This window comes from Pipra filicauda, unplaced genomic scaffold, assembly GCF_003945595.2.
Source record: "Pipra filicauda isolate LSUMZ 115617 unplaced genomic scaffold, ASM394559v2 scaffold531_size399970_pilon, whole genome shotgun sequence".
NCBI classification, from domain to species: Eukaryota; Metazoa; Chordata; class Aves; order Passeriformes; family Pipridae; genus Pipra; species Pipra filicauda.
The window spans coordinates 276,519-292,970 of NW_024104678.1; the positions used below are offsets into that span (position 1 = coordinate 276,519).

A 16,452-nucleotide genomic window follows, 5' to 3' on the forward strand; every position below is an offset into this window, starting at 1 on the left:
GTCACTCATGTCCTTGTGTCCCATTAATCGTGTACCATCACTCATGTCCTGACCCTTGTGTCCCAGCCCTTGTTCCCCCCCATTCACATCCCATTCCTTCCCACCCTGCCCCCTCATGTCCCTCCCATCCCATCACCTGTGTCCCAGCACTCATGTCCTATCACTCATGTTCCATCCCATCTCCATCCCTTTGTGTCCCATCACTCATATCCTGACCCTTGTGTCCCACCTCATCCATGTCCCATCTCTTCATACCCTGTCCCTTGTATCCTATCCCTTGTGTCCCATCCCTTCATACCCTGTCCCATGCCCTGCCCCAGTGTCCCCTCCACACACCTCACCTGCATTTTGAGCTCTAAATTATCCTGTCTGTGTCCCTCCATCCCACAGGGAACGAGAACACCCGAGACAGGGCAGAGACTCAGAGAATTCCTTTAATTGCTGTTATAACTGCAAGTCTGTAAAAGGTTTGGAGAAAGTCATCGTTACAAAACTACCAGCTGTTAGAATTGTTCCTGGTTCTCACCCCAGCTCGAAAAGGCTCAGGGAGATGCAGAGATTCAGAACAGAAGAATATTGCACGACCAACCCAACGGTTAATTGGACTAAAGAAGAAAGGAAAAGTGACACCGATGCGAGCGCTGCCCCTCGAGCTCTGCCCAGGGACCAGCTGGGACTGACACCAGCAAACCCCCAGAGACCCCTCCCCAACACCCCACTGGTGTCCCCTGCCCACCACAGCTAAATCTGAGCCAGGACAAGGCTGGAGCCACCTCACCCCAGGCAGAGCTGTCCCCAGCCCCCAGGCCTTTGGCAGGACTGGGATGCTCCCACCTGTGTGGGTGGAATCTCCCAAAAGGAGGGAAAAAGCCCACAGAAAACACACTCCAAACCCTCAATTCTTCCAAGTGCACCTCATTTAGTGCTGTCCAGACCCAGCAGGGAACCCACAGCTCCGGTGGGGCAGCCCTGGGAGGGGCAGGACAAAGGCATCACATACTAAACCACCACCCCAAAGGCCAGGGGGAGCACCGAGGGCACTGTCCCCTTGGGATAACTCTGTATTAGCAACACAGTGTGTCATTACAAGGAAACTGCCCCAGAAAAAGAGGCTGTGGGGCTGAGGGAAACATTGCCAAGCAGTCATGGGGGCTTCAGTGAAGGGATCCAAGTGAGCACAGCAAAGCCCGTGGCCCTGGTGGCTGTGGGACCCGGCACGGGTGGGACACGAGGGGTCAGGAGGGGACACACAGCCTCAGCCAACAGGTCCCACCCACACTTGGGAGCCTCTGCCTCCCCCCAGGCTGGCAGAGGGAATGGCCAAGCAGGGGTTAAAGTGGTCAGTGGGTCAGGTTGGGGCTTTGCAAGGGCTGAACTGGGCACCACAACGAGGGGGTTCTGCTCCAGGGGTGACCCAAACCCAGCAGGGCTCAAGTAAGGACAAGCCACGAGTACTTTGCTTGGAGAATTTAACTAGGAAGGACACAAAGCCCAGTGCAGGAAGGTGGTGCAGCTGCAAAGGGGGGAGCAGCAGGCCTTGGCCCTTCGAGGAGCTGCTGCTCTCACAGCAGGAAACGGGAGTTTCCGTGAGGAAAAGCTTCCAAGACAAAAAGCCAGGCAGAAGCTCGGGGTTTGGCAGGGGGTTTGGCTCTTTCCAGGGTCAAAGCCACAAGCCAAGTGCCTTTTTTCTGCAGCACCTCCAGCTTCCAGGCCCTGCCCGTGTGTTCTTCCCGGGCCAGGAGTGCAGAGCAGGGAGCGGAGCAGGAACAGCCACATCCAGGAGCCTCTCAGCTGTGGGTTACACGTGCACACACAAGCAAACAAGGAGCCAAGCTGGCACCTGGCAGCACCAAACACCCCTGCCAGGGGTCCCAGTGCCCCGGGGACCCCTCACTCTGCCTCCACCCCACACGTCAGGGCAGTCAGTCTTGGCCTGGCCAGTCTCTGGGGCCTACGGAGAAGACGGGCCACGTGTGCCAGAGACCTCCTGCTTCCTCCCCCTCCTGGATCTGAAGGGGTCACTTGAGTTGCCCACAGGATTTAGCGGGAATGAAAACTCCTCCAGCCTGGAAGTGCAACCCCCAGCACAGTCACACACAAAGGAACAGCCGGTCCGTGGTTTGATTCACGTTCGATGGTGGAAATGAGCCTGTGACACACACTGGAAGCAGCTGCTTTATTCCCAGTCTTCCCACTCTTCATCTTCCAGCTGCAAGCAAAAGGAAACATCCCTCAGTTTGGTTCTGTAACTCGACAGCTCCTCCTGCCCCGGGCACCTGAGTCAGCACAAAGCCCGAGGTATCCTCACGCTCCCACAGCCTTCCAACAGGGATCTGCCTGCTCTGTCCCCCTTGGGAAACCTGCACACTCTGCCAGCCCTTCTCTCAGGTTGGTGATGGTTTTGGGGAGCAATTTTGCTCCCCCTGACTCACCTCCCCAGACACTTCCACCTTGGAGAGCGCCAGCTGCACCTCCTCTTCAGTCATGTCCAGATCAAAGTCCTTCTCCCAGTCCTCACTGATGTCCGTGCTGGAGCCTGGAACCACAAACAGCCCCGCTGAGCCTCCAGAGCTGCACCTGCTCTCCAGACACTCTGGAGCTGCCCAAGCAGGCCCCAATTCCTTGGCATTCCCGAGGGTCAGAGCTCCCACAGCCTGCCCGAGGAGGGAAAGCCTCCACATTCCCAGCTCCCTGACAGAGAGGGGATGGACTGAGCTGTGCTTCCCTCATAGCAAGGGCTGGCTTGGGACAAGTGGGAGAGGTGGATGCTGAAACACGTCCTCCTCTGGCCTGGGAGAGCTGGGATGTGTCTGGTTCCACTCACACAGAAAATACAACAGATAGGGATTGACTTGGATATGAGAACTGTCATCACCCCCAAGAGAAAGAACCTCCTGAGGCAGAGGAGCAGCAGGGACACTCCTGGGGTGACAGGCAGAGGGAAGGCATCGCCACATTCCCTTTCCCAGCCTTTCCCTGGCATCCAGGGACCAAAGGTGCTCCAGGGCCAAAGGCCTGCTCTGCTCAGCCAGCAGCCTTTTGATTTCTTGTCCAGTTTAATTCCACACACAGAGCCAGCTCCTGACACTCAGCCACCCTGGTGGATCTTGGGTTGTTCCAGTGGCTTTCTAACCCCAGGAAAGCAGCACACCCACTATCCTGGGAGAGCTGCAGCTCAAGGCTCTGCTCAAGGCAGTATCACCCCAAGGAAAGGCCTGAAAATGGAGACAACCACAGTTGTGACATGTCCTTAATCTGGTCCTGCAGGAGTCTCACCCTTTGTTCCCCTGAGGGAACATGGAATGGAGCTGTGACACCAGCTGTCACCACCTTATGTGACCAACCCAACAGCATAAGGATTTACTCCCACTTCAGTTTCAGCCATTAGGATCTACCCTTCACGGGGCATTTTGGCAAAATCCCTTTCCTCTCCCCTGTCACCATAAAACCAGAGCCCTTTCCCCAAAAGCTGCCCCCCCCAGCGGGTCCCCAGGCCCCGTGTGGCCCCACACACGCACCTTTCTTGCCGTTGTTGGAGGGGGTGGACTTCCCACTGTCCGAGTTGAGCTCGAAGACTCGTAGATCCGTGGGCCCTTCCTCCCTCAGAGTCTCTGTCCTGCCCTGGCCTTTGCTCTCCCCCTCTCTGAGCTCTGTACCAGCCGCTGGCTCCGAGGATGCTGCTGATTCCCGTGCAGGTGCAGAAGGCTGAGCAGGTTCTGGGAGCTTTGGCTCTTCCAAGGTGGCCTCCTCCAGCCTCTGGGAGAGGTCTGTGGTCCCGGCGGGGTGTGCTCCAGTCTGTAGCTGTGCAGCAGGCACAGAGGCAGGGTTTGCAATCTGAGTCACAAGGGACACGCTCTCACTGCTCTCCGAGGGGCTCAGCTCCGGGGGGAGCACGGCCCAGCTCCCCTCGGGGGGGCCCTGGGGAGCAGTGGGGTGGGTTCCCTCCGGGGCTGCCGGGGCGGGTTCTTTCTGTGCTGCTTCTGGAAATGTGATGTTTGCACAAGGCAGGGGTGACATCCCCAAGAACTCCTCTGTAGGGAGGCAGAAGAGAAGCGAGAGATGTTTCAGCAAGAGCAGCAGCAGCAGCTGGGCTGGGAGCTGGAGTTCACAGATTTCCTGAGCTGGAGGGGACCCACAAGGATCATCCACAGGACACCTCAACAATCCCATCCTGTCCCTGAGAGAGTTGTCCAAATGCTCCTGTAGCTCTGGTAGCCTTGGGGCCATGCCCACTACCCCGGGGAGCCTGTTCAGTGCCCAACCACCCTCTGGGGGAAGAACCTTTTTCCCGAGATCCATCCCAACTCCCCTGGCACAGCTCCAGCCGTTCCCTGGGTCCTGTCACTGTTCCTCCGCTGCCCCTCATGATTTGTGGGAGCGAGGAGGAGGCACCCACATAGCCCCAAAATCCACCTTCATCAAGACCCACCTTCATCCTCCTCCCAGCCTGGCTCCTCTTGGTGCATGCTCTGCTCTGCTCGCTGCTTCAGAGCCTCCCTCCGGGCTTCATCCTGCAGGGAATTCCCCGTCAGCAGCCACACACGTCCCCAGCCCCTTCCTCCCCATGGCACTGCAGCATCACTGACCACAAGAAGGCAGCCAAGGCACCCTGCTTTTTCAGGAAAAGCCTCTGCTGTGCCCTGGAGGGCTCCTTGGCTCCCCCAGGGAGCCCCCCCAGCCCGGGACCCACCTGCTCCAGGCGATGCACTTTGTAGAAGTAGCGCTGCCAGAACTCGGAGTGGGAAACAGCCACAGGGACCTGGAATGGGATGAGCTGCTTCAGAGGGAGGGCTGCAGCTGCTGCCGTGCTCCTCCCTCCTCCCAGGCCTTGCAGCCACCCCCCTGCACCGTGTTTTCAGGTGCACAGACTCGGGGCCAAGCCTCAGGCAAGATGCTCCAACACGCACTGGGTAGTTCCAGAGGAACTCCTGTGCCAGGCCTGTGACAAGTATGGAATAAAACTACAAGCTGCTGCCTAATCCCCATGCAATCACAGTGATTTCCATACCAACCCCAGGGCCCAGGCAGCTCAGGGCTTCCCTGCAGCACTCCCCAAGCGAGGAATTGCCCACAGGAGCCAGGCAGGGCCTCACTCACCATTTTGGTGTAGAGGGCCCGGATAGACGGGCTGGTTGCCAGCAGCTCTGCCACCTCCCCTTTCTTCTCCTCCAGGCTGAACTGAGCCAGCCAGGCCTCCAGCAGCTCAGCAGGGCCTATGTGGGACAAGCACAGGGATAACAGGCCTTGGCACAAACAAGCAGGAAGAGTTTTGGGAGGTTTAACTGGAAAGATGCTGCTGGGGCAAAGGGGGAGGGAGACATGGGGCCCACATAAGAGCACCAGTTTAAACTGGGCCAGTAAATTCAGCCTAAGCTGGTCCCTAACATAACAGACAGATGTGCTCTCCATGACTGGTGATCCTAGCTGCAGGCCAAGCCAGCAGCCTCTCTGGGGAATTCCAGATGGATTCCAGACCCCCAGCTGGGCTGGGCAGCACCCCAGACCACCCCCCCAGACCCCCCCATACCATCAGGCTCATTGCAGTAGGTGGCTGGGTCGGACTGGAGGCTGTAGAGACGAGCCTGGAGGAGACACACAGGGCAGAGCTGTGAGGGGAGGGGCAGCAGCAGAGCCCCAGGGACAGGGCACAGGACTCCACATCCCCGAGCTTCCCTCCAGGAATAGGACACTCACCTTGGCACTGTCGTAGGGCTCGGTGGTACCTGAGGGTGTTGCCATCAGAGTTATAACGTCACAGTCGATGGTCTTGTCTGGTGAGGGGGCAAATGTGTCCGAGATGACCCCCAGGAAGTCTGACAGTCCCTTCCTCACCTTCTCAGTGGCACCTGAGGAACCTTCCGTCCTCTTTAAGAGAGGAATCAGCACAGGGTCAGTGACAGTCCCTGGATAGGATCCTTTAAGGAAGCAGGATGTCTCTCCCTTCAAAAAAGTGCTGAGAAGGTGCCTGGGCTGGAAGGGCATGGTGGGAGGCTCCTACCTCAGGATTTGTAACAGGTTTGTAGGGAACTGAGCCCAGGCTTTATGGGAAGGACACAGCCAGGTTTGGGACTGGCTGGTTTGGGGCTGGGCTGTCACAGCAGTAGCTGTACAGGGCTGAGGCTGAGGGTGACAGCTCATGGGGAGATCCAGTGCCATGCACAGTGACATTGTCAGGATCCCACCTACACAGCACAAGGGGAGAGAGGAACCACAGGGAACCTTCCTCTACTCATCTACAAGGGCATGGAGTGATAGGACAAGGGGGAATGGCCTAAAGCTGAAGGAGGGCAGGGTTAGATAGATATTGGGGAGAAATTCTTCCCTGGGAGGGTGGGGAGGCCCTGGCACAGATTGCCCAGAGAAGCTGTGGCTGCCCCATCCCTGGAAGTGTCCAAGGTCAGGTTGGAGCAACCTGGGTTAGTGGAAGGTGTCCCTGCCCGTGGCAGAGGGGTAGAACTGGATTATCTTTTAAGCTCCCTTCCAACCCAAACCATTCCACGACTCCGTGACCTCCAGCAGTTCCACAAGGAAGCCCCACGCAGTGCTCAGCACCAAACCTGCCCTGCAGAGAAAACCTGACACCTGAAGGTCACAACTGGGGTTTGTCCAGTGTCCTGGGGGGCAGGACCACCCCGCTCACCCCCTTTTTCCCCTGTGCCACAGCTCTGCCAGCCCCCAACTCACCGCCAGCCTGTCCTTGACCACGCTGGCCGTGGCGGCGATGGTGCAGGCGGTGTCGTGCTGCACCACCTGGGTGAACTCTGCCAGGTCCCTCTTCATGAACTCCAGGGCTTCTGTGGACTGCAAGGAGACAACAGAGCAACTGTGGAGCCTTTCTGCTCTCCAACAAAGCCACGGTCACTCCAGGAACACCCAGCATGTTACAAAGACTAGAGTGTGAGAGCCTTTAACCCAGCTGAGCCCTTGCCCCAGCCAGGGTAATGAGTAAGACCACAGCAACCAGAATAACAGCAGGATTTGCTGTGCATAAACCATTAAAGTAGGAGTGGTTTTTTTAAGCTAAGAATAGAAAAACACAGGTTGGGAAAAGCCTTGTTCTGAGTGTTGTGTATAATTAACACCAGCAGTGCTGCCACAGGCAGGAAGTTACACACCACAGAGCCCTCCCTGCTTGGGGGAGTGATTCTCATGTGACAGAGCCCAGGGCTGCTCCCTCGAGCCACGAGATCCCTGCACAGCATCCAGGCCCCCCAGCTCCTGGAATTCCAGCCCTCCCAGGCCGTGTTCCAGCCCCGCAGGTCCCACCTTCTCCTTGACGGCCTGGTAGCTCTGCTGCAGCCAACTGCGCCACCAGCCCCCGTCCTCCCTGCGGGATAGGGGGGGACACGGCGTCAGGACACACAGACATGACAAACAGACACACAGACAGACACAGACAGACATACAGACATACACAGACAGACACACAAACACACAGACAGACACACAAACACACAGACAGACACACAGACACACACACACAGACACACAGACACACACACACAGACACACAGACAGACACAGACAGACACACAAACACGCAGACAGACACACAGACACACACAGACAGACACGCAGACGGACACGCAGACACACACACACACACGGAGCCTGAGCCAGAACTCCAGCCCAGACTTGAGAGCCCACACCCAGCCCCCAGAGTACACTGCACAGCCCCAGACCCAACTGCAGCCCCAGCCCCAGCCCCAGATCCCGACCCAGGCCCAGATCTTGACCCCAAACCCCAGATCCCAGACCCAGATGCTGATCCCAAACCCCAGACTCAGATCCCAGACCCTGATCCAAGATCCAGATCCAAGACCCCGACCCCAGATCCAGACCCGGAGCCCAGATCCAGACGCAGATTCAGACTCAGACCCCGAGTCCAAACCTCAGATCCCAGATCCAGATCCAAACCCAGCCCCAGATCCCGGCCCACATCCCAAGCCCAAATCCCAGATCCAGACCCCAGCTCCAGATCCCAGATCCCAGACACCGAGTCAGACCTCGGATCAGCGACCAGAAGCCCCGATGCCGGCCCCACATCCCGGCCCCCCGCCCGTGCCCCACTCACCCCTCCGCCATCTTGGCGCTGTGACGTCACCAATATTTACCGACCCCTCACCCGTGCATCATGACGTCACTTCCTGCCCCGCCCCGGGGGCGGCCCCGGTACGGCGGCCGGGAGGGACCGGGAGCGACCGGCACCGGGCGGAGGTGAGCGGGGAGCACCGGGCGGGACGGGCCGTGGGGCGGGGAGCGATCCCGGTACCGGGCAGGATAAGTCCGGATGGTCCTTGGCGTTCCGTGGGGTCTTGGTACCGGGAAGAACCGTCCTTGACGTTCGGGACACCCTCGGTACCGGGCAGGAAGGTCCTTGGAACAGAGAGGGATGCCGGTACCGGGAAGGTCGGTGCTTGAAGCAGGGAGGGATGCTGGTACCGGAGAGGACGGTCTTTGGCATTCCAGAGCATCCCCGGTACCGGGCAGGACGGTCCTTGGAGCAGGGGGGGATCCCGGTAGCGGGAAGGACCGTTCTTGGATCAGCGAAGGATCCTGGTACCGGGAGGGTCGGTCCTTGGTGTTCCGGACACCCCCAGTGTACCGGGCAGGACAGTCCTTGGAGAAGGGAGGAATCTCGGTACCGGGCAGGACAGTGCGGACGGTCCTTGGTGTCCCGGAGCATCCCCGGTGCCTCCCGCGGGCGGGGGCTGGTGCTGCTGCCCCTGTCCCCGTGTTTCCCTCCTGTCCCCGTGTTTCCCTCCTGTCCCCCCTGTCCCTGATGTGTCCCCCCTGTCCCCGATGTGTCCCCCCTGTCCCCGATGTGTCCCCCCCAGTCCCTGATGTGTCCCCCCTCTCCTTGATGTGTCCCCCTTGTCCCTGGTGTGCCCCTCCTTGTCCCCGGTGTGCCCCCCCTGTTCCTCGTGTGTCCCTCCTGTGTCTCCTGTCCCCGGTATCCCCCCTGTCCCCGATGTCCCCTGTCCCCCGTGTATCCCCGGTGCCCCTTCGGGGGTCCCCGTGGGTCCCCGTTGCTGACGGTGCCCCGTGTTTCCCGGCACAGCCATGGAGGTGCAGTCCTACTACACCAAACTGCTGGGGGAGCTGAACGAGCAGCGCAAGCGGGACTTCTTCTGCGACTGCAGCATCATCGTGGAGGGCCGGATCTTCAAGGCGCACAAGAACATCCTGTTCGCCAACAGCGGCTACTTCCGAGCGCTGCTCATCCACTACATCCAGGACAGCGGCCGCCACAGCACCGCCTCCCTGGACATCGTCACCTCCGAGGCCTTCTCCGTCATCCTGGACTTCCTGTACTCCGGGAAGCTCGACCTGTGCGGGGAGAACGTGATCGAGGTGATGTCGGCCGCCAGCTACCTGCAGATGACCGACGTGGTCAACTTCTGCAAGACCTACATCAGGTCCTCCCTGGACATCTGCAGGAAGATCGAGCGGGAGGCGGCTTTCTACCAGGCGGACAGCGGGAGCTCCACCAGGGAGGGCACGTCCCTCGGCCCCCGGGGACAGTGCCCTGCCCCTGGCTCGTCCCTGCAGGATAAGGAAGGGGTTTCGGGCTGCCAGCGGGACCCCCCGTGCGGGGACTGCAGCAGCTGCCACCCCCTGGAGCTGGTGGTGAGGGACCCCCTGGGCGGCGACTCCCAGGACGGGGTGAACTCCTCGCTGCCCAGGGGGGTGGAACCCAAGGTGGAGTTCGACCCCGACGACGACGACGGGGAGGTGGAGGTGGGCGAGAGGCTGCCCCAGTATCCCGCCCCGCTGTCCCTGGAGCACATGGAGGAGGGGCAGCCCGTGGACCTGGCCTGCAACAACTACCACATGAAGCAGTTCCTGGAGGCCCTGCTGCGCAACAGCTCGGCCCAGAGGAAGGAGGACGTGGTGCAGCACTTTGTGAGGGGGTTTGAGGGCAGGACGGAGGACGCAGGGGTGGCCATGAGCTCCATGGTGGACATTCACAGCGACTGGTATGGTGAGGACACAGGTGAGAGGACCCTGGGGGGGTGCAGGCTGAGGAAACCGCTCAGTTGTGCCCAGACTTCTCTTGTTGCTGCTGTTCTTGCTCAGGAATATGTCGGTGAATGCTGTGGCACAGTGAAATAAACTCTTGTTGTGGACTTCCAAAGCGGCTGTACTTGTTTGTTCAGTGCAGCCCGTGGGAGGTGAGTATCCCCAAGAGCTTCACAGCCCCTCTGGAACAGAAACTGGAGCTAAGTGTGGGTGATTCTGCTCTAATAAACAAACTCACTTGAGACCTCTTTGAATGGCAGGTGAATTTTTAAAGAGAATTTTTTCTCTTGTGGATGGTCATGTTGTAAGGAGCAATCCAGGAGGAGCTGAGCTGCCACAAGAGGGATCTGCTGCAGGACCTGGCACAGCAGAAGGAGCTCATCCCACCGGAGCTCCTGCCAGCACATCTGCTGGGTGATGGTCTCTTTGCTCCTGCTTTGAACTTCAAAGGGCAGAAATCGGTTTAATCCAATACTGAGGGACACCTGCAAGTCCTTTAAAAGCTTTAAACTCTGTGGTGCTGCATAAAGATGAGATTTTTTAGAGGCAAACTCACTTTTCAGCTGTTGGTCACCGAGGTTCCACTGCTGCCCCAAGCCCAGCACTTGTTGGAATGTCTCAGGAATATCTCCCAGGAGCAGTGTCAGGGACCCAGAGAAGAAGAAACTCATGTCCATATGCATTTCCTCTGAAGAGGACAATAAAGATTTGGGCATTTTATCTGTTTTTTTTGATAATTGCCTTGCCCAAACAGCCCTGTGAAGACGGGAGGTGGCTCTGGCAAACTGCAGGTGCCACAAACAGTGAGGATGTGGCAAATGCCACAGTGCCTTGGGCACAGACAGGGCTGGCACTGGGTGCTCTGCCATGCCCAGCAAGTTTGTGCTCACGTCATCTCCAGCTCAGGCCTGCCTCTGTGATCCTAGAGCCAATAAAACAGACCTGTTCTCTCACTGCTTTAAAACAGGGAGCTGATAAAATCACAAAATGCAGTTTTACTGTCCCCAGAAGCTCTCAGGGCTGTCACAGATCACGCCTGTAAATTTTTGATGTGTAGCAAGGCAGGAGCATCAAACACACAAGCTTCTCTTTTTCCTCTCTTAAAATCTCCCAACTGTTTAATAAATCGTTAAAAAGGGAGATGCTTCCAGAATTTGATGGAGAACACCAGGAGTCCTGGCAGTGGAGTAGAAGTGTTAGTGGTAGATGTGCTTTAAGTGGGAGTGAGGGAAAGGAAACCAAGCCCTGCATTCCTTGTGTTTCTCTGCTAAAACAGGACATCATAAGCATTGAGGAGAATGGGAGTTTCTCTTCCCAGCTTTCACTGGTGCTGCTGCCTCAGCATTTTCACAAGACACCAGGAATGAGAAATACAAAGTCCTGACAGAGGAATGGTGCACTCAGGCTGGCACAGGAGATGAATACTACTTATATTTTTGAGTGTCCACATCTGTTCTTGTCATCCTGGTCCCCTTTACAGCAGGTGGAGGGTAAACAGGCACCTCTAGAGAGCCTGGAAGCAAGTCAGGACTAAGAACTGGGTTTGGTTTTTATTTTTAATGGAGCTTTAAGTGCCCAGCAGGGATTAGCAATACCTTTTGAAGGTCCAGAATTGGGTGAGGTGGCTCTCACTCACATGCCATTAATATTAGACACACCTTTTTTGATAGTGGGTTGGATAAACCTTAATAAAGGGATGTTCTGCAACCTCAGCTGCTTGTGGAAGAGCTCAAGGCCCTGAATCAGTGCCTGAAACAGGGAAAACTAATCCTTTAGCATCACATCCCCACCCTTCTGCTGGAAGGGAAGCTCACCCCTGGCTGATGCTGACAAACCTGGCAATACTCACGTTGGTGTAAAATGTGACCTTCACGTTTAATTCTCTTTTTGCACCTGACCTCATAAATTGGGTATCACCTGTACTTTGATTTTAGGAACAGTGAAATACCATCACCAAATGTACTGGAGTCCTTTAGCCTGTTGTTATTCCCAACAGGAAGGCTGAAGTGAATGGCAGGAGAAACAAGTGTTGATGTTTTGAGATGGGTTCCCCACATTTAAGTATAAGATCACATGGGGCACAGTGCAGTGTTCCTACCTGCAATTTGTGTTAAAAGATTTTAGTTCCTGATGCTGTTTCATGCTAAGGGTTTAATAATAATTAAAAAAAAAGGAAGTAGGAAAGTTTTGTGGTTGAGATGGAGCAGAGACCCTCCTGCACTAAAAGCAGGAGGGTCACTTAAAGGCTTCTTAAAATAAAATGAATGTTTTCCTGTTGTGGGTATCAGCTGTGTAAGGCTCATTTCCAAGGCACTTGGGCATCTGCAGCTGCACCAATGTCTGCAACTGCACAGGCTGAGGGAATTCCAGGTAAGCCCAGCCCAGGGACAGGGGAGGTGCAGTTCCCTGGGCTGGGATCTGCGGGAGCAGGACGGGAACCCCCCCCCAGCAGTTCCCAGCGGTGCTGCCCCTGCCTGACCCGCTGCTCTGTGTGTTTTCTCTTTCCCCCTTAAAGGTGACGTGCTGGTGGTGCCAATCAAGCTGCACAAGTGCCCCTTCTGCCCTTACACGGCCAAGCAGAAGGGGATCCTGAAGAGGCACATCCGCTCCCACACCGGGGAGAGGCCCTACCCCTGTGAGACCTGCGGGAAGCGCTTCACCCGCCAGGAGCACCTCCGGAGCCACGCCCTGAGCGTGAGTCTGGTCCCGCGTCCATCGGGAAATTTGGTTTTTTTGGGCATTTTCCAGCCGCGTTTCCCGAAATACGTCGGATGAAACGGCCGAGGCAGGCTCAGGGGAGTTTAGCTGCTGTCAGGTTTCTAATAATAATAATAAGGTTAAGCCACTGGTATTTGCTTCAAGAACTTAGGTATTTGGTTCATGAGGTGTTTGATATTTGGTCCGTTAGGTGAGGTACAGGGAAGGAATTCTCCCCTGTGAGGGTGGGGAGGCCCTGGCACTTTACTTTGAGAAGTAAAAATGAATCTTGCTGCCTGAACTTTGAGGGAAGGCGAATTTTCTATTGGGAAAGGGAAGGAAAATATGGTTAAAACCCACCCCTTTGGGCCCTTACCTCCTTTCTCACTGTCATAGTGTGAGGCATCAAACTGGGCATCGTCACTGGGCAGCTGCACACTCGCTATGACCAGGTGATTCTGCTCATCTGTGGGTACTGAAATCTTTGCCTTCAGGTCTGCAAGGGGAGAGGAGCAAAGCAGGGGTCACAAACACTGGGCTGATTACAACAATATTTTTTTATTACAGTTTCTGACAGAATAAGGATCTTCAAATTTATGGTTGTTTTCCCATCCCAATGAAAAACCTGCTTCCTCTGGAGGAAATCACTTATCACAGCTCAAGGTGTCCCACAAGAAAGATGGAGAGGGACTTTTTACAAGAGCACGGAGTGCCAGGACAAGGGGGAATGGCTTCACACTTAAAGGAGCAGATTTAGATGGGATATTGGGAAGAAATCCTTCCCTGTGAGGGTGGGGAGGCCCTGGCACAGTTTCCCAGAGAAGCTGTGGCTGCCCCATCCCTGGAAGTGTCCAAGGCCAGGTTGGAGCAAGCTGGGCTAGTGGGAGGTGTCCCTGCCCGTGGCAGGGGGTGGAACTGGATGAGCTCAAGGTCCTTCCCAACCCAAACCATCCTCTGATTCCATGACTCTTACACAGCCCAAACCTTTGTGTCTGGAAACGTGGGATCACCCCCCCTTCAGCTCCAGCGTAGCCGCTCCCCCACTCTGGGAAATATTTCCAAACTAGCAGGTTGCTGCTTTTTTTTTTTTTTTTTTCCTTTTTTATCCCAGCTTGTCTCCCCTTTTTCTCCCTGCAGGTTCACCGCTCCAACAAGCCCATCATCTGCAAGGGCTGCAGGAGGACCTTCACCAACAGCCTGTCCCCGGGGCTGCGGCGCTTCGGGCTCTGCGACAGCTGCACGTGCGTCACCACCACCCACGAGGACTCGGTGCCCATCAACCTCAGCCTCGTGGAAACGGCCTCTGAGGGCCAGGAGAAGGGGGAGGCCGACAGCGACTGGCCCATCTACGTGGAATCCGGGGAGGAGAACGACCCGGCCGACGAGGAGGAGGAGGAGGAGGGGGATGACAAGCAGGAGATCCACAGGAGTTTGTCGGACAGGGAAGCGCTGATGTAGCAGTGGGAGGGGAGAGGGAGCACCGGGAGCCTCCCCTGGCAGCAACAGAAAACTGCACGTTTGCCCCAGTTAGTGACACTGTGCTGGTTTTTATTCCTTTTTTTTTTTTTTTTTTAATAGAACGGTGGGGAAAATCGGAATTTTTAACGCTTTTTAAGTCTTCAGTGCTGTGCACCAGAAATCTGTGAAGAATCTCCTGTCTGGGGTTCACAGAGCTTGGACTTGAGCAATTTCTCTGCCTCTCTGGTTTTGAGTTTGCAGGTGGTGGGACATCTCTGTGTTGTTTTGATAACAGGTTTCTTCAAACAGTGCTGTTGTGGTCCTCAATCCCTGACCTGAAAGGGGCACCACCTTCTCTCTGAAGATGACATGAAATGTAGCTTACATCTGAAGATGACATGAAATGTAGTTTACATCTCTTACCTTGGGACTTTTTAAATCTTTAAACTGTGATCCTTCCGTGTCAGGACAGTATTACCTAAACTGTAAACCGGGAGTGTTTGCTTGGACTGGGTTTGACCTGGAAACCAGGGCAGAAAAACCAGGATAACAAAAATATGCTGCTGCTGAAGGGATAGACAGTAAGAATAGTTGTATTTCACGTGTCCTTAATCGCAGGAATTTGGAGATCAAGTTTCTCTTCCTGAATTTTTACTGCATCTTCCTCTCTCAAGAGCTCGGGCTGCAGATCTTCAGATGTGTCTTTAATGTCACTTAGACATCAGTATTCTTGGCTTGGGAAATATTAAGCAAATTATGGTGTCTGGTGGCCTGGTCTCTTGGTTTAGAAGTGTGAAATGCCCAAATTCTCTTCAGCTTTTTACAGCAGGAGTTAAAAGCTGTCGAGCAGGTTCCTTGGGAATTCTGACACTGACAGATTAGAAAGTAGATCCACAGCTGGTGTGGCTGAGGAGCAGTAAAGTATCCAGATCTGCTGTAACAGAGCTCTGAACACCCTTTTTGAATCCCTTTCACTATAATTTCTTTTAGAATTTGGGGATCCTTCTCATGGTTTATGTTGCTGTGTGAATTTCCCTGAGTATTTATTTATTTTTTAAAAAAAAAAAACACCTCCACTGTGAACCTCCTGTTTCTTTGCTGGGATAGCTCAAGGTTTTCAGTTGATATAAGCTATCAAAAAATCAGGCTGGGAAGCTTTGGAAGAAAACACACCACCTGTTGGCTTAGGGGTGACCTCCTGTTCCCTAAGGAAGGGACAAAACTGAAATATACTGTGAAATAAGACTGTTAATGCTTCTTTACTCTGCTGTTCATAAGTGTTTCATGAGAAGGCAAATTTTGAGTCTTTCTAGCTGGAGCAAAGGCTGGACCAGAAATCTGCAGACAGATTTGGCTGACAAAGGATGAGCAGTTCCTCCCACTTAAGGCAGTGTTGAGGCTTTTGGTGTAAAGGCTTCGCTCTTGGCAAACCTAAAAAAAAGCAAAGAGCCCTCTGATTTAACCCTGTTTTAGTCCATCTGAATTTAAACCACCAAAGGGACCACTTATGTAGGTGCCAGACTTGGAGCTGAGCTCCTCTGAAAATCCTGCTGTGGTTTTGGGGTCCTTAGTGCTCTTGAAAATCCGAGCCAGAGGTGGGCTTGTAAATCTTGCTGGAATGTTGAAAATGCCACCTCCGGCCTCCCAGGGCTTGTCTTTTGGGACTTCTGGGCTCCTGCTCGATTTTTTGGTGAGTCCCTCCAACATCAGAGGGGTGTTTGTTTGGTATCTGCTTGTCTGATGAAGGAGGGACTTGTGCATGTGAGAGCACCTGAAAGAGGGACACGAGGGATCTGGGTTTGCTGGGAGACTGGTGGAATGTAAATAGGGATCCAAAAGGACACTCGGTGACCAGACATCCCCATTTCTGGTCGTGAAGGTGCCACCTCATTGTAAATATTGGTAGAAGCCACTAGACATGGAATATCAGCCCAGCCTGGCTCTGGCCAGTGCTCCACAGCTGTGGGAAGGTGCAGCTCCTGGCTGAGCCCGCGGGGACACTCAGAGCAGGGAAAACCAACCTCTTGGGAAGTCTGAGTGTGGCGAGAGAGCTGCGGGTGTGTCTGCAGAGACCTTTTCCTTCAACCTGCTGTTCTTTGGTCTTAGAGATTGTTCTTGTGTGTCTTGTGCCTAGAGAATGGAGCTGTGAGGGGTGAGGGGAGGGGGGGGTTGGCCGTGCACATTCCACGTGGAAAGTCACCACCAAACTCGTGTTTCCTGTTGGAATTGTCATGTTGTGCTGCTTTGTTTCCTATGGAGTCCTTCAGCCTTTGT

The 16,452-nt window shown here is 55.2% G+C and overlaps 3 protein-coding genes across 5 annotated transcripts in view; 1 reads left to right on the forward strand and 2 right to left on the reverse strand.

Annotated features, from left to right (window-relative positions):
* Positions 1-416: 416 nt before the first annotated feature.
* On the reverse strand, positions 417-8,713 carry BSDC1 (BSD domain containing 1). Of its 2 annotated transcripts, none has more exons than XM_039387125.1 (11): positions 8,126-8,713; positions 7,267-7,327; positions 6,685-6,801; positions 5,695-5,865; positions 5,528-5,582; positions 5,098-5,213; positions 4,691-4,759; positions 4,430-4,511; positions 3,519-4,031; positions 2,433-2,536; positions 417-2,209 (listed from the first exon to the last, which is right to left on the reverse strand). In XM_039387125.1, the coding sequence occupies exons 1-11, from the start codon at positions 8,134-8,136 to the stop codon at positions 2,177-2,179; spliced, it is 1,332 nt and encodes a 443-aa protein (XP_039243059.1). In that variant the 5' UTR covers positions 8,137-8,713; the 3' UTR covers positions 417-2,176. The 2 variants fall into 2 exon arrangements, with proteins under 2 accessions (XP_039243059.1, XP_027584185.1); XM_027728384.2 differs by lacking the exon at positions 8,126-8,713 and adding an exon at positions 8,075-8,100.
* On the forward strand, positions 8,186-14,259 carry ZBTB8B (zinc finger and BTB domain containing 8B). Of its 2 annotated transcripts, none has more exons than XM_027728382.2 (4): positions 8,186-8,217; positions 9,062-9,997; positions 12,539-12,717; positions 13,858-14,259. In XM_027728382.2, exons 2-4 carry the CDS (start codon positions 9,064-9,066, stop codon positions 14,176-14,178), a joined length of 1,434 nt encoding a protein of 477 aa, XP_027584183.2. In that variant the 5' UTR covers positions 8,186-8,217; positions 9,062-9,063; the 3' UTR covers positions 14,179-14,259. The 2 variants fall into 2 exon arrangements, with proteins under 2 accessions (XP_027584183.2, XP_027584184.2); XM_027728383.2 differs by lacking the exon at positions 8,186-8,217 and adding an exon at positions 8,387-8,409.
* Positions 8,991-16,452, reverse strand: part of ZBTB8OS (zinc finger and BTB domain containing 8 opposite strand) — a 31,231-nt gene continuing 23,769 nt past the window's right edge. The window contains exons 11-12 of the transcript XR_005565748.1: positions 13,097-13,216; positions 8,991-9,330 (exon numbers count right to left, since the gene is read on the reverse strand). The gene's annotated coding sequence lies outside the window, so the exon portion shown is untranslated. The remainder of the gene's footprint in view (positions 9,331-13,096; positions 13,217-16,452) is intronic.

Bases quoted from the DNA above. Each gene is read 5' to 3' on its own strand.
- BSDC1 (XM_039387125.1), bottom strand. The intron at 4,032-4,429 runs GTGGGTCTTGAT...GCCTCCCTACAG, and splicing joins AGGCTGGGAGGAGGATGAAG to AGGAGTTCTTGGGGATGTCA. The intron at 2,537-3,518 runs GTGCGTGTGTGG...TTGTGGTTCCAG, and splicing joins CTCCAACAACGGCAAGAAAG to GCTCCAGCACGGACATCAGT.
- ZBTB8B (XM_027728382.2), top strand. From the start codon at position 9,064: ATGGAGGTGCAGTCCTACTACACCAAACTGCTGGGGGAGCTGAACGAG. The intron at 9,998-12,538 runs GTGAGAGGACCC...TCCCCCTTAAAG, and splicing joins CTGGTATGGTGAGGACACAG to GTGACGTGCTGGTGGTGCCA. The intron at 12,718-13,857 runs GTGAGTCTGGTC...TTCTCCCTGCAG, and splicing joins TCCGGAGCCACGCCCTGAGC to GTTCACCGCTCCAACAAGCC.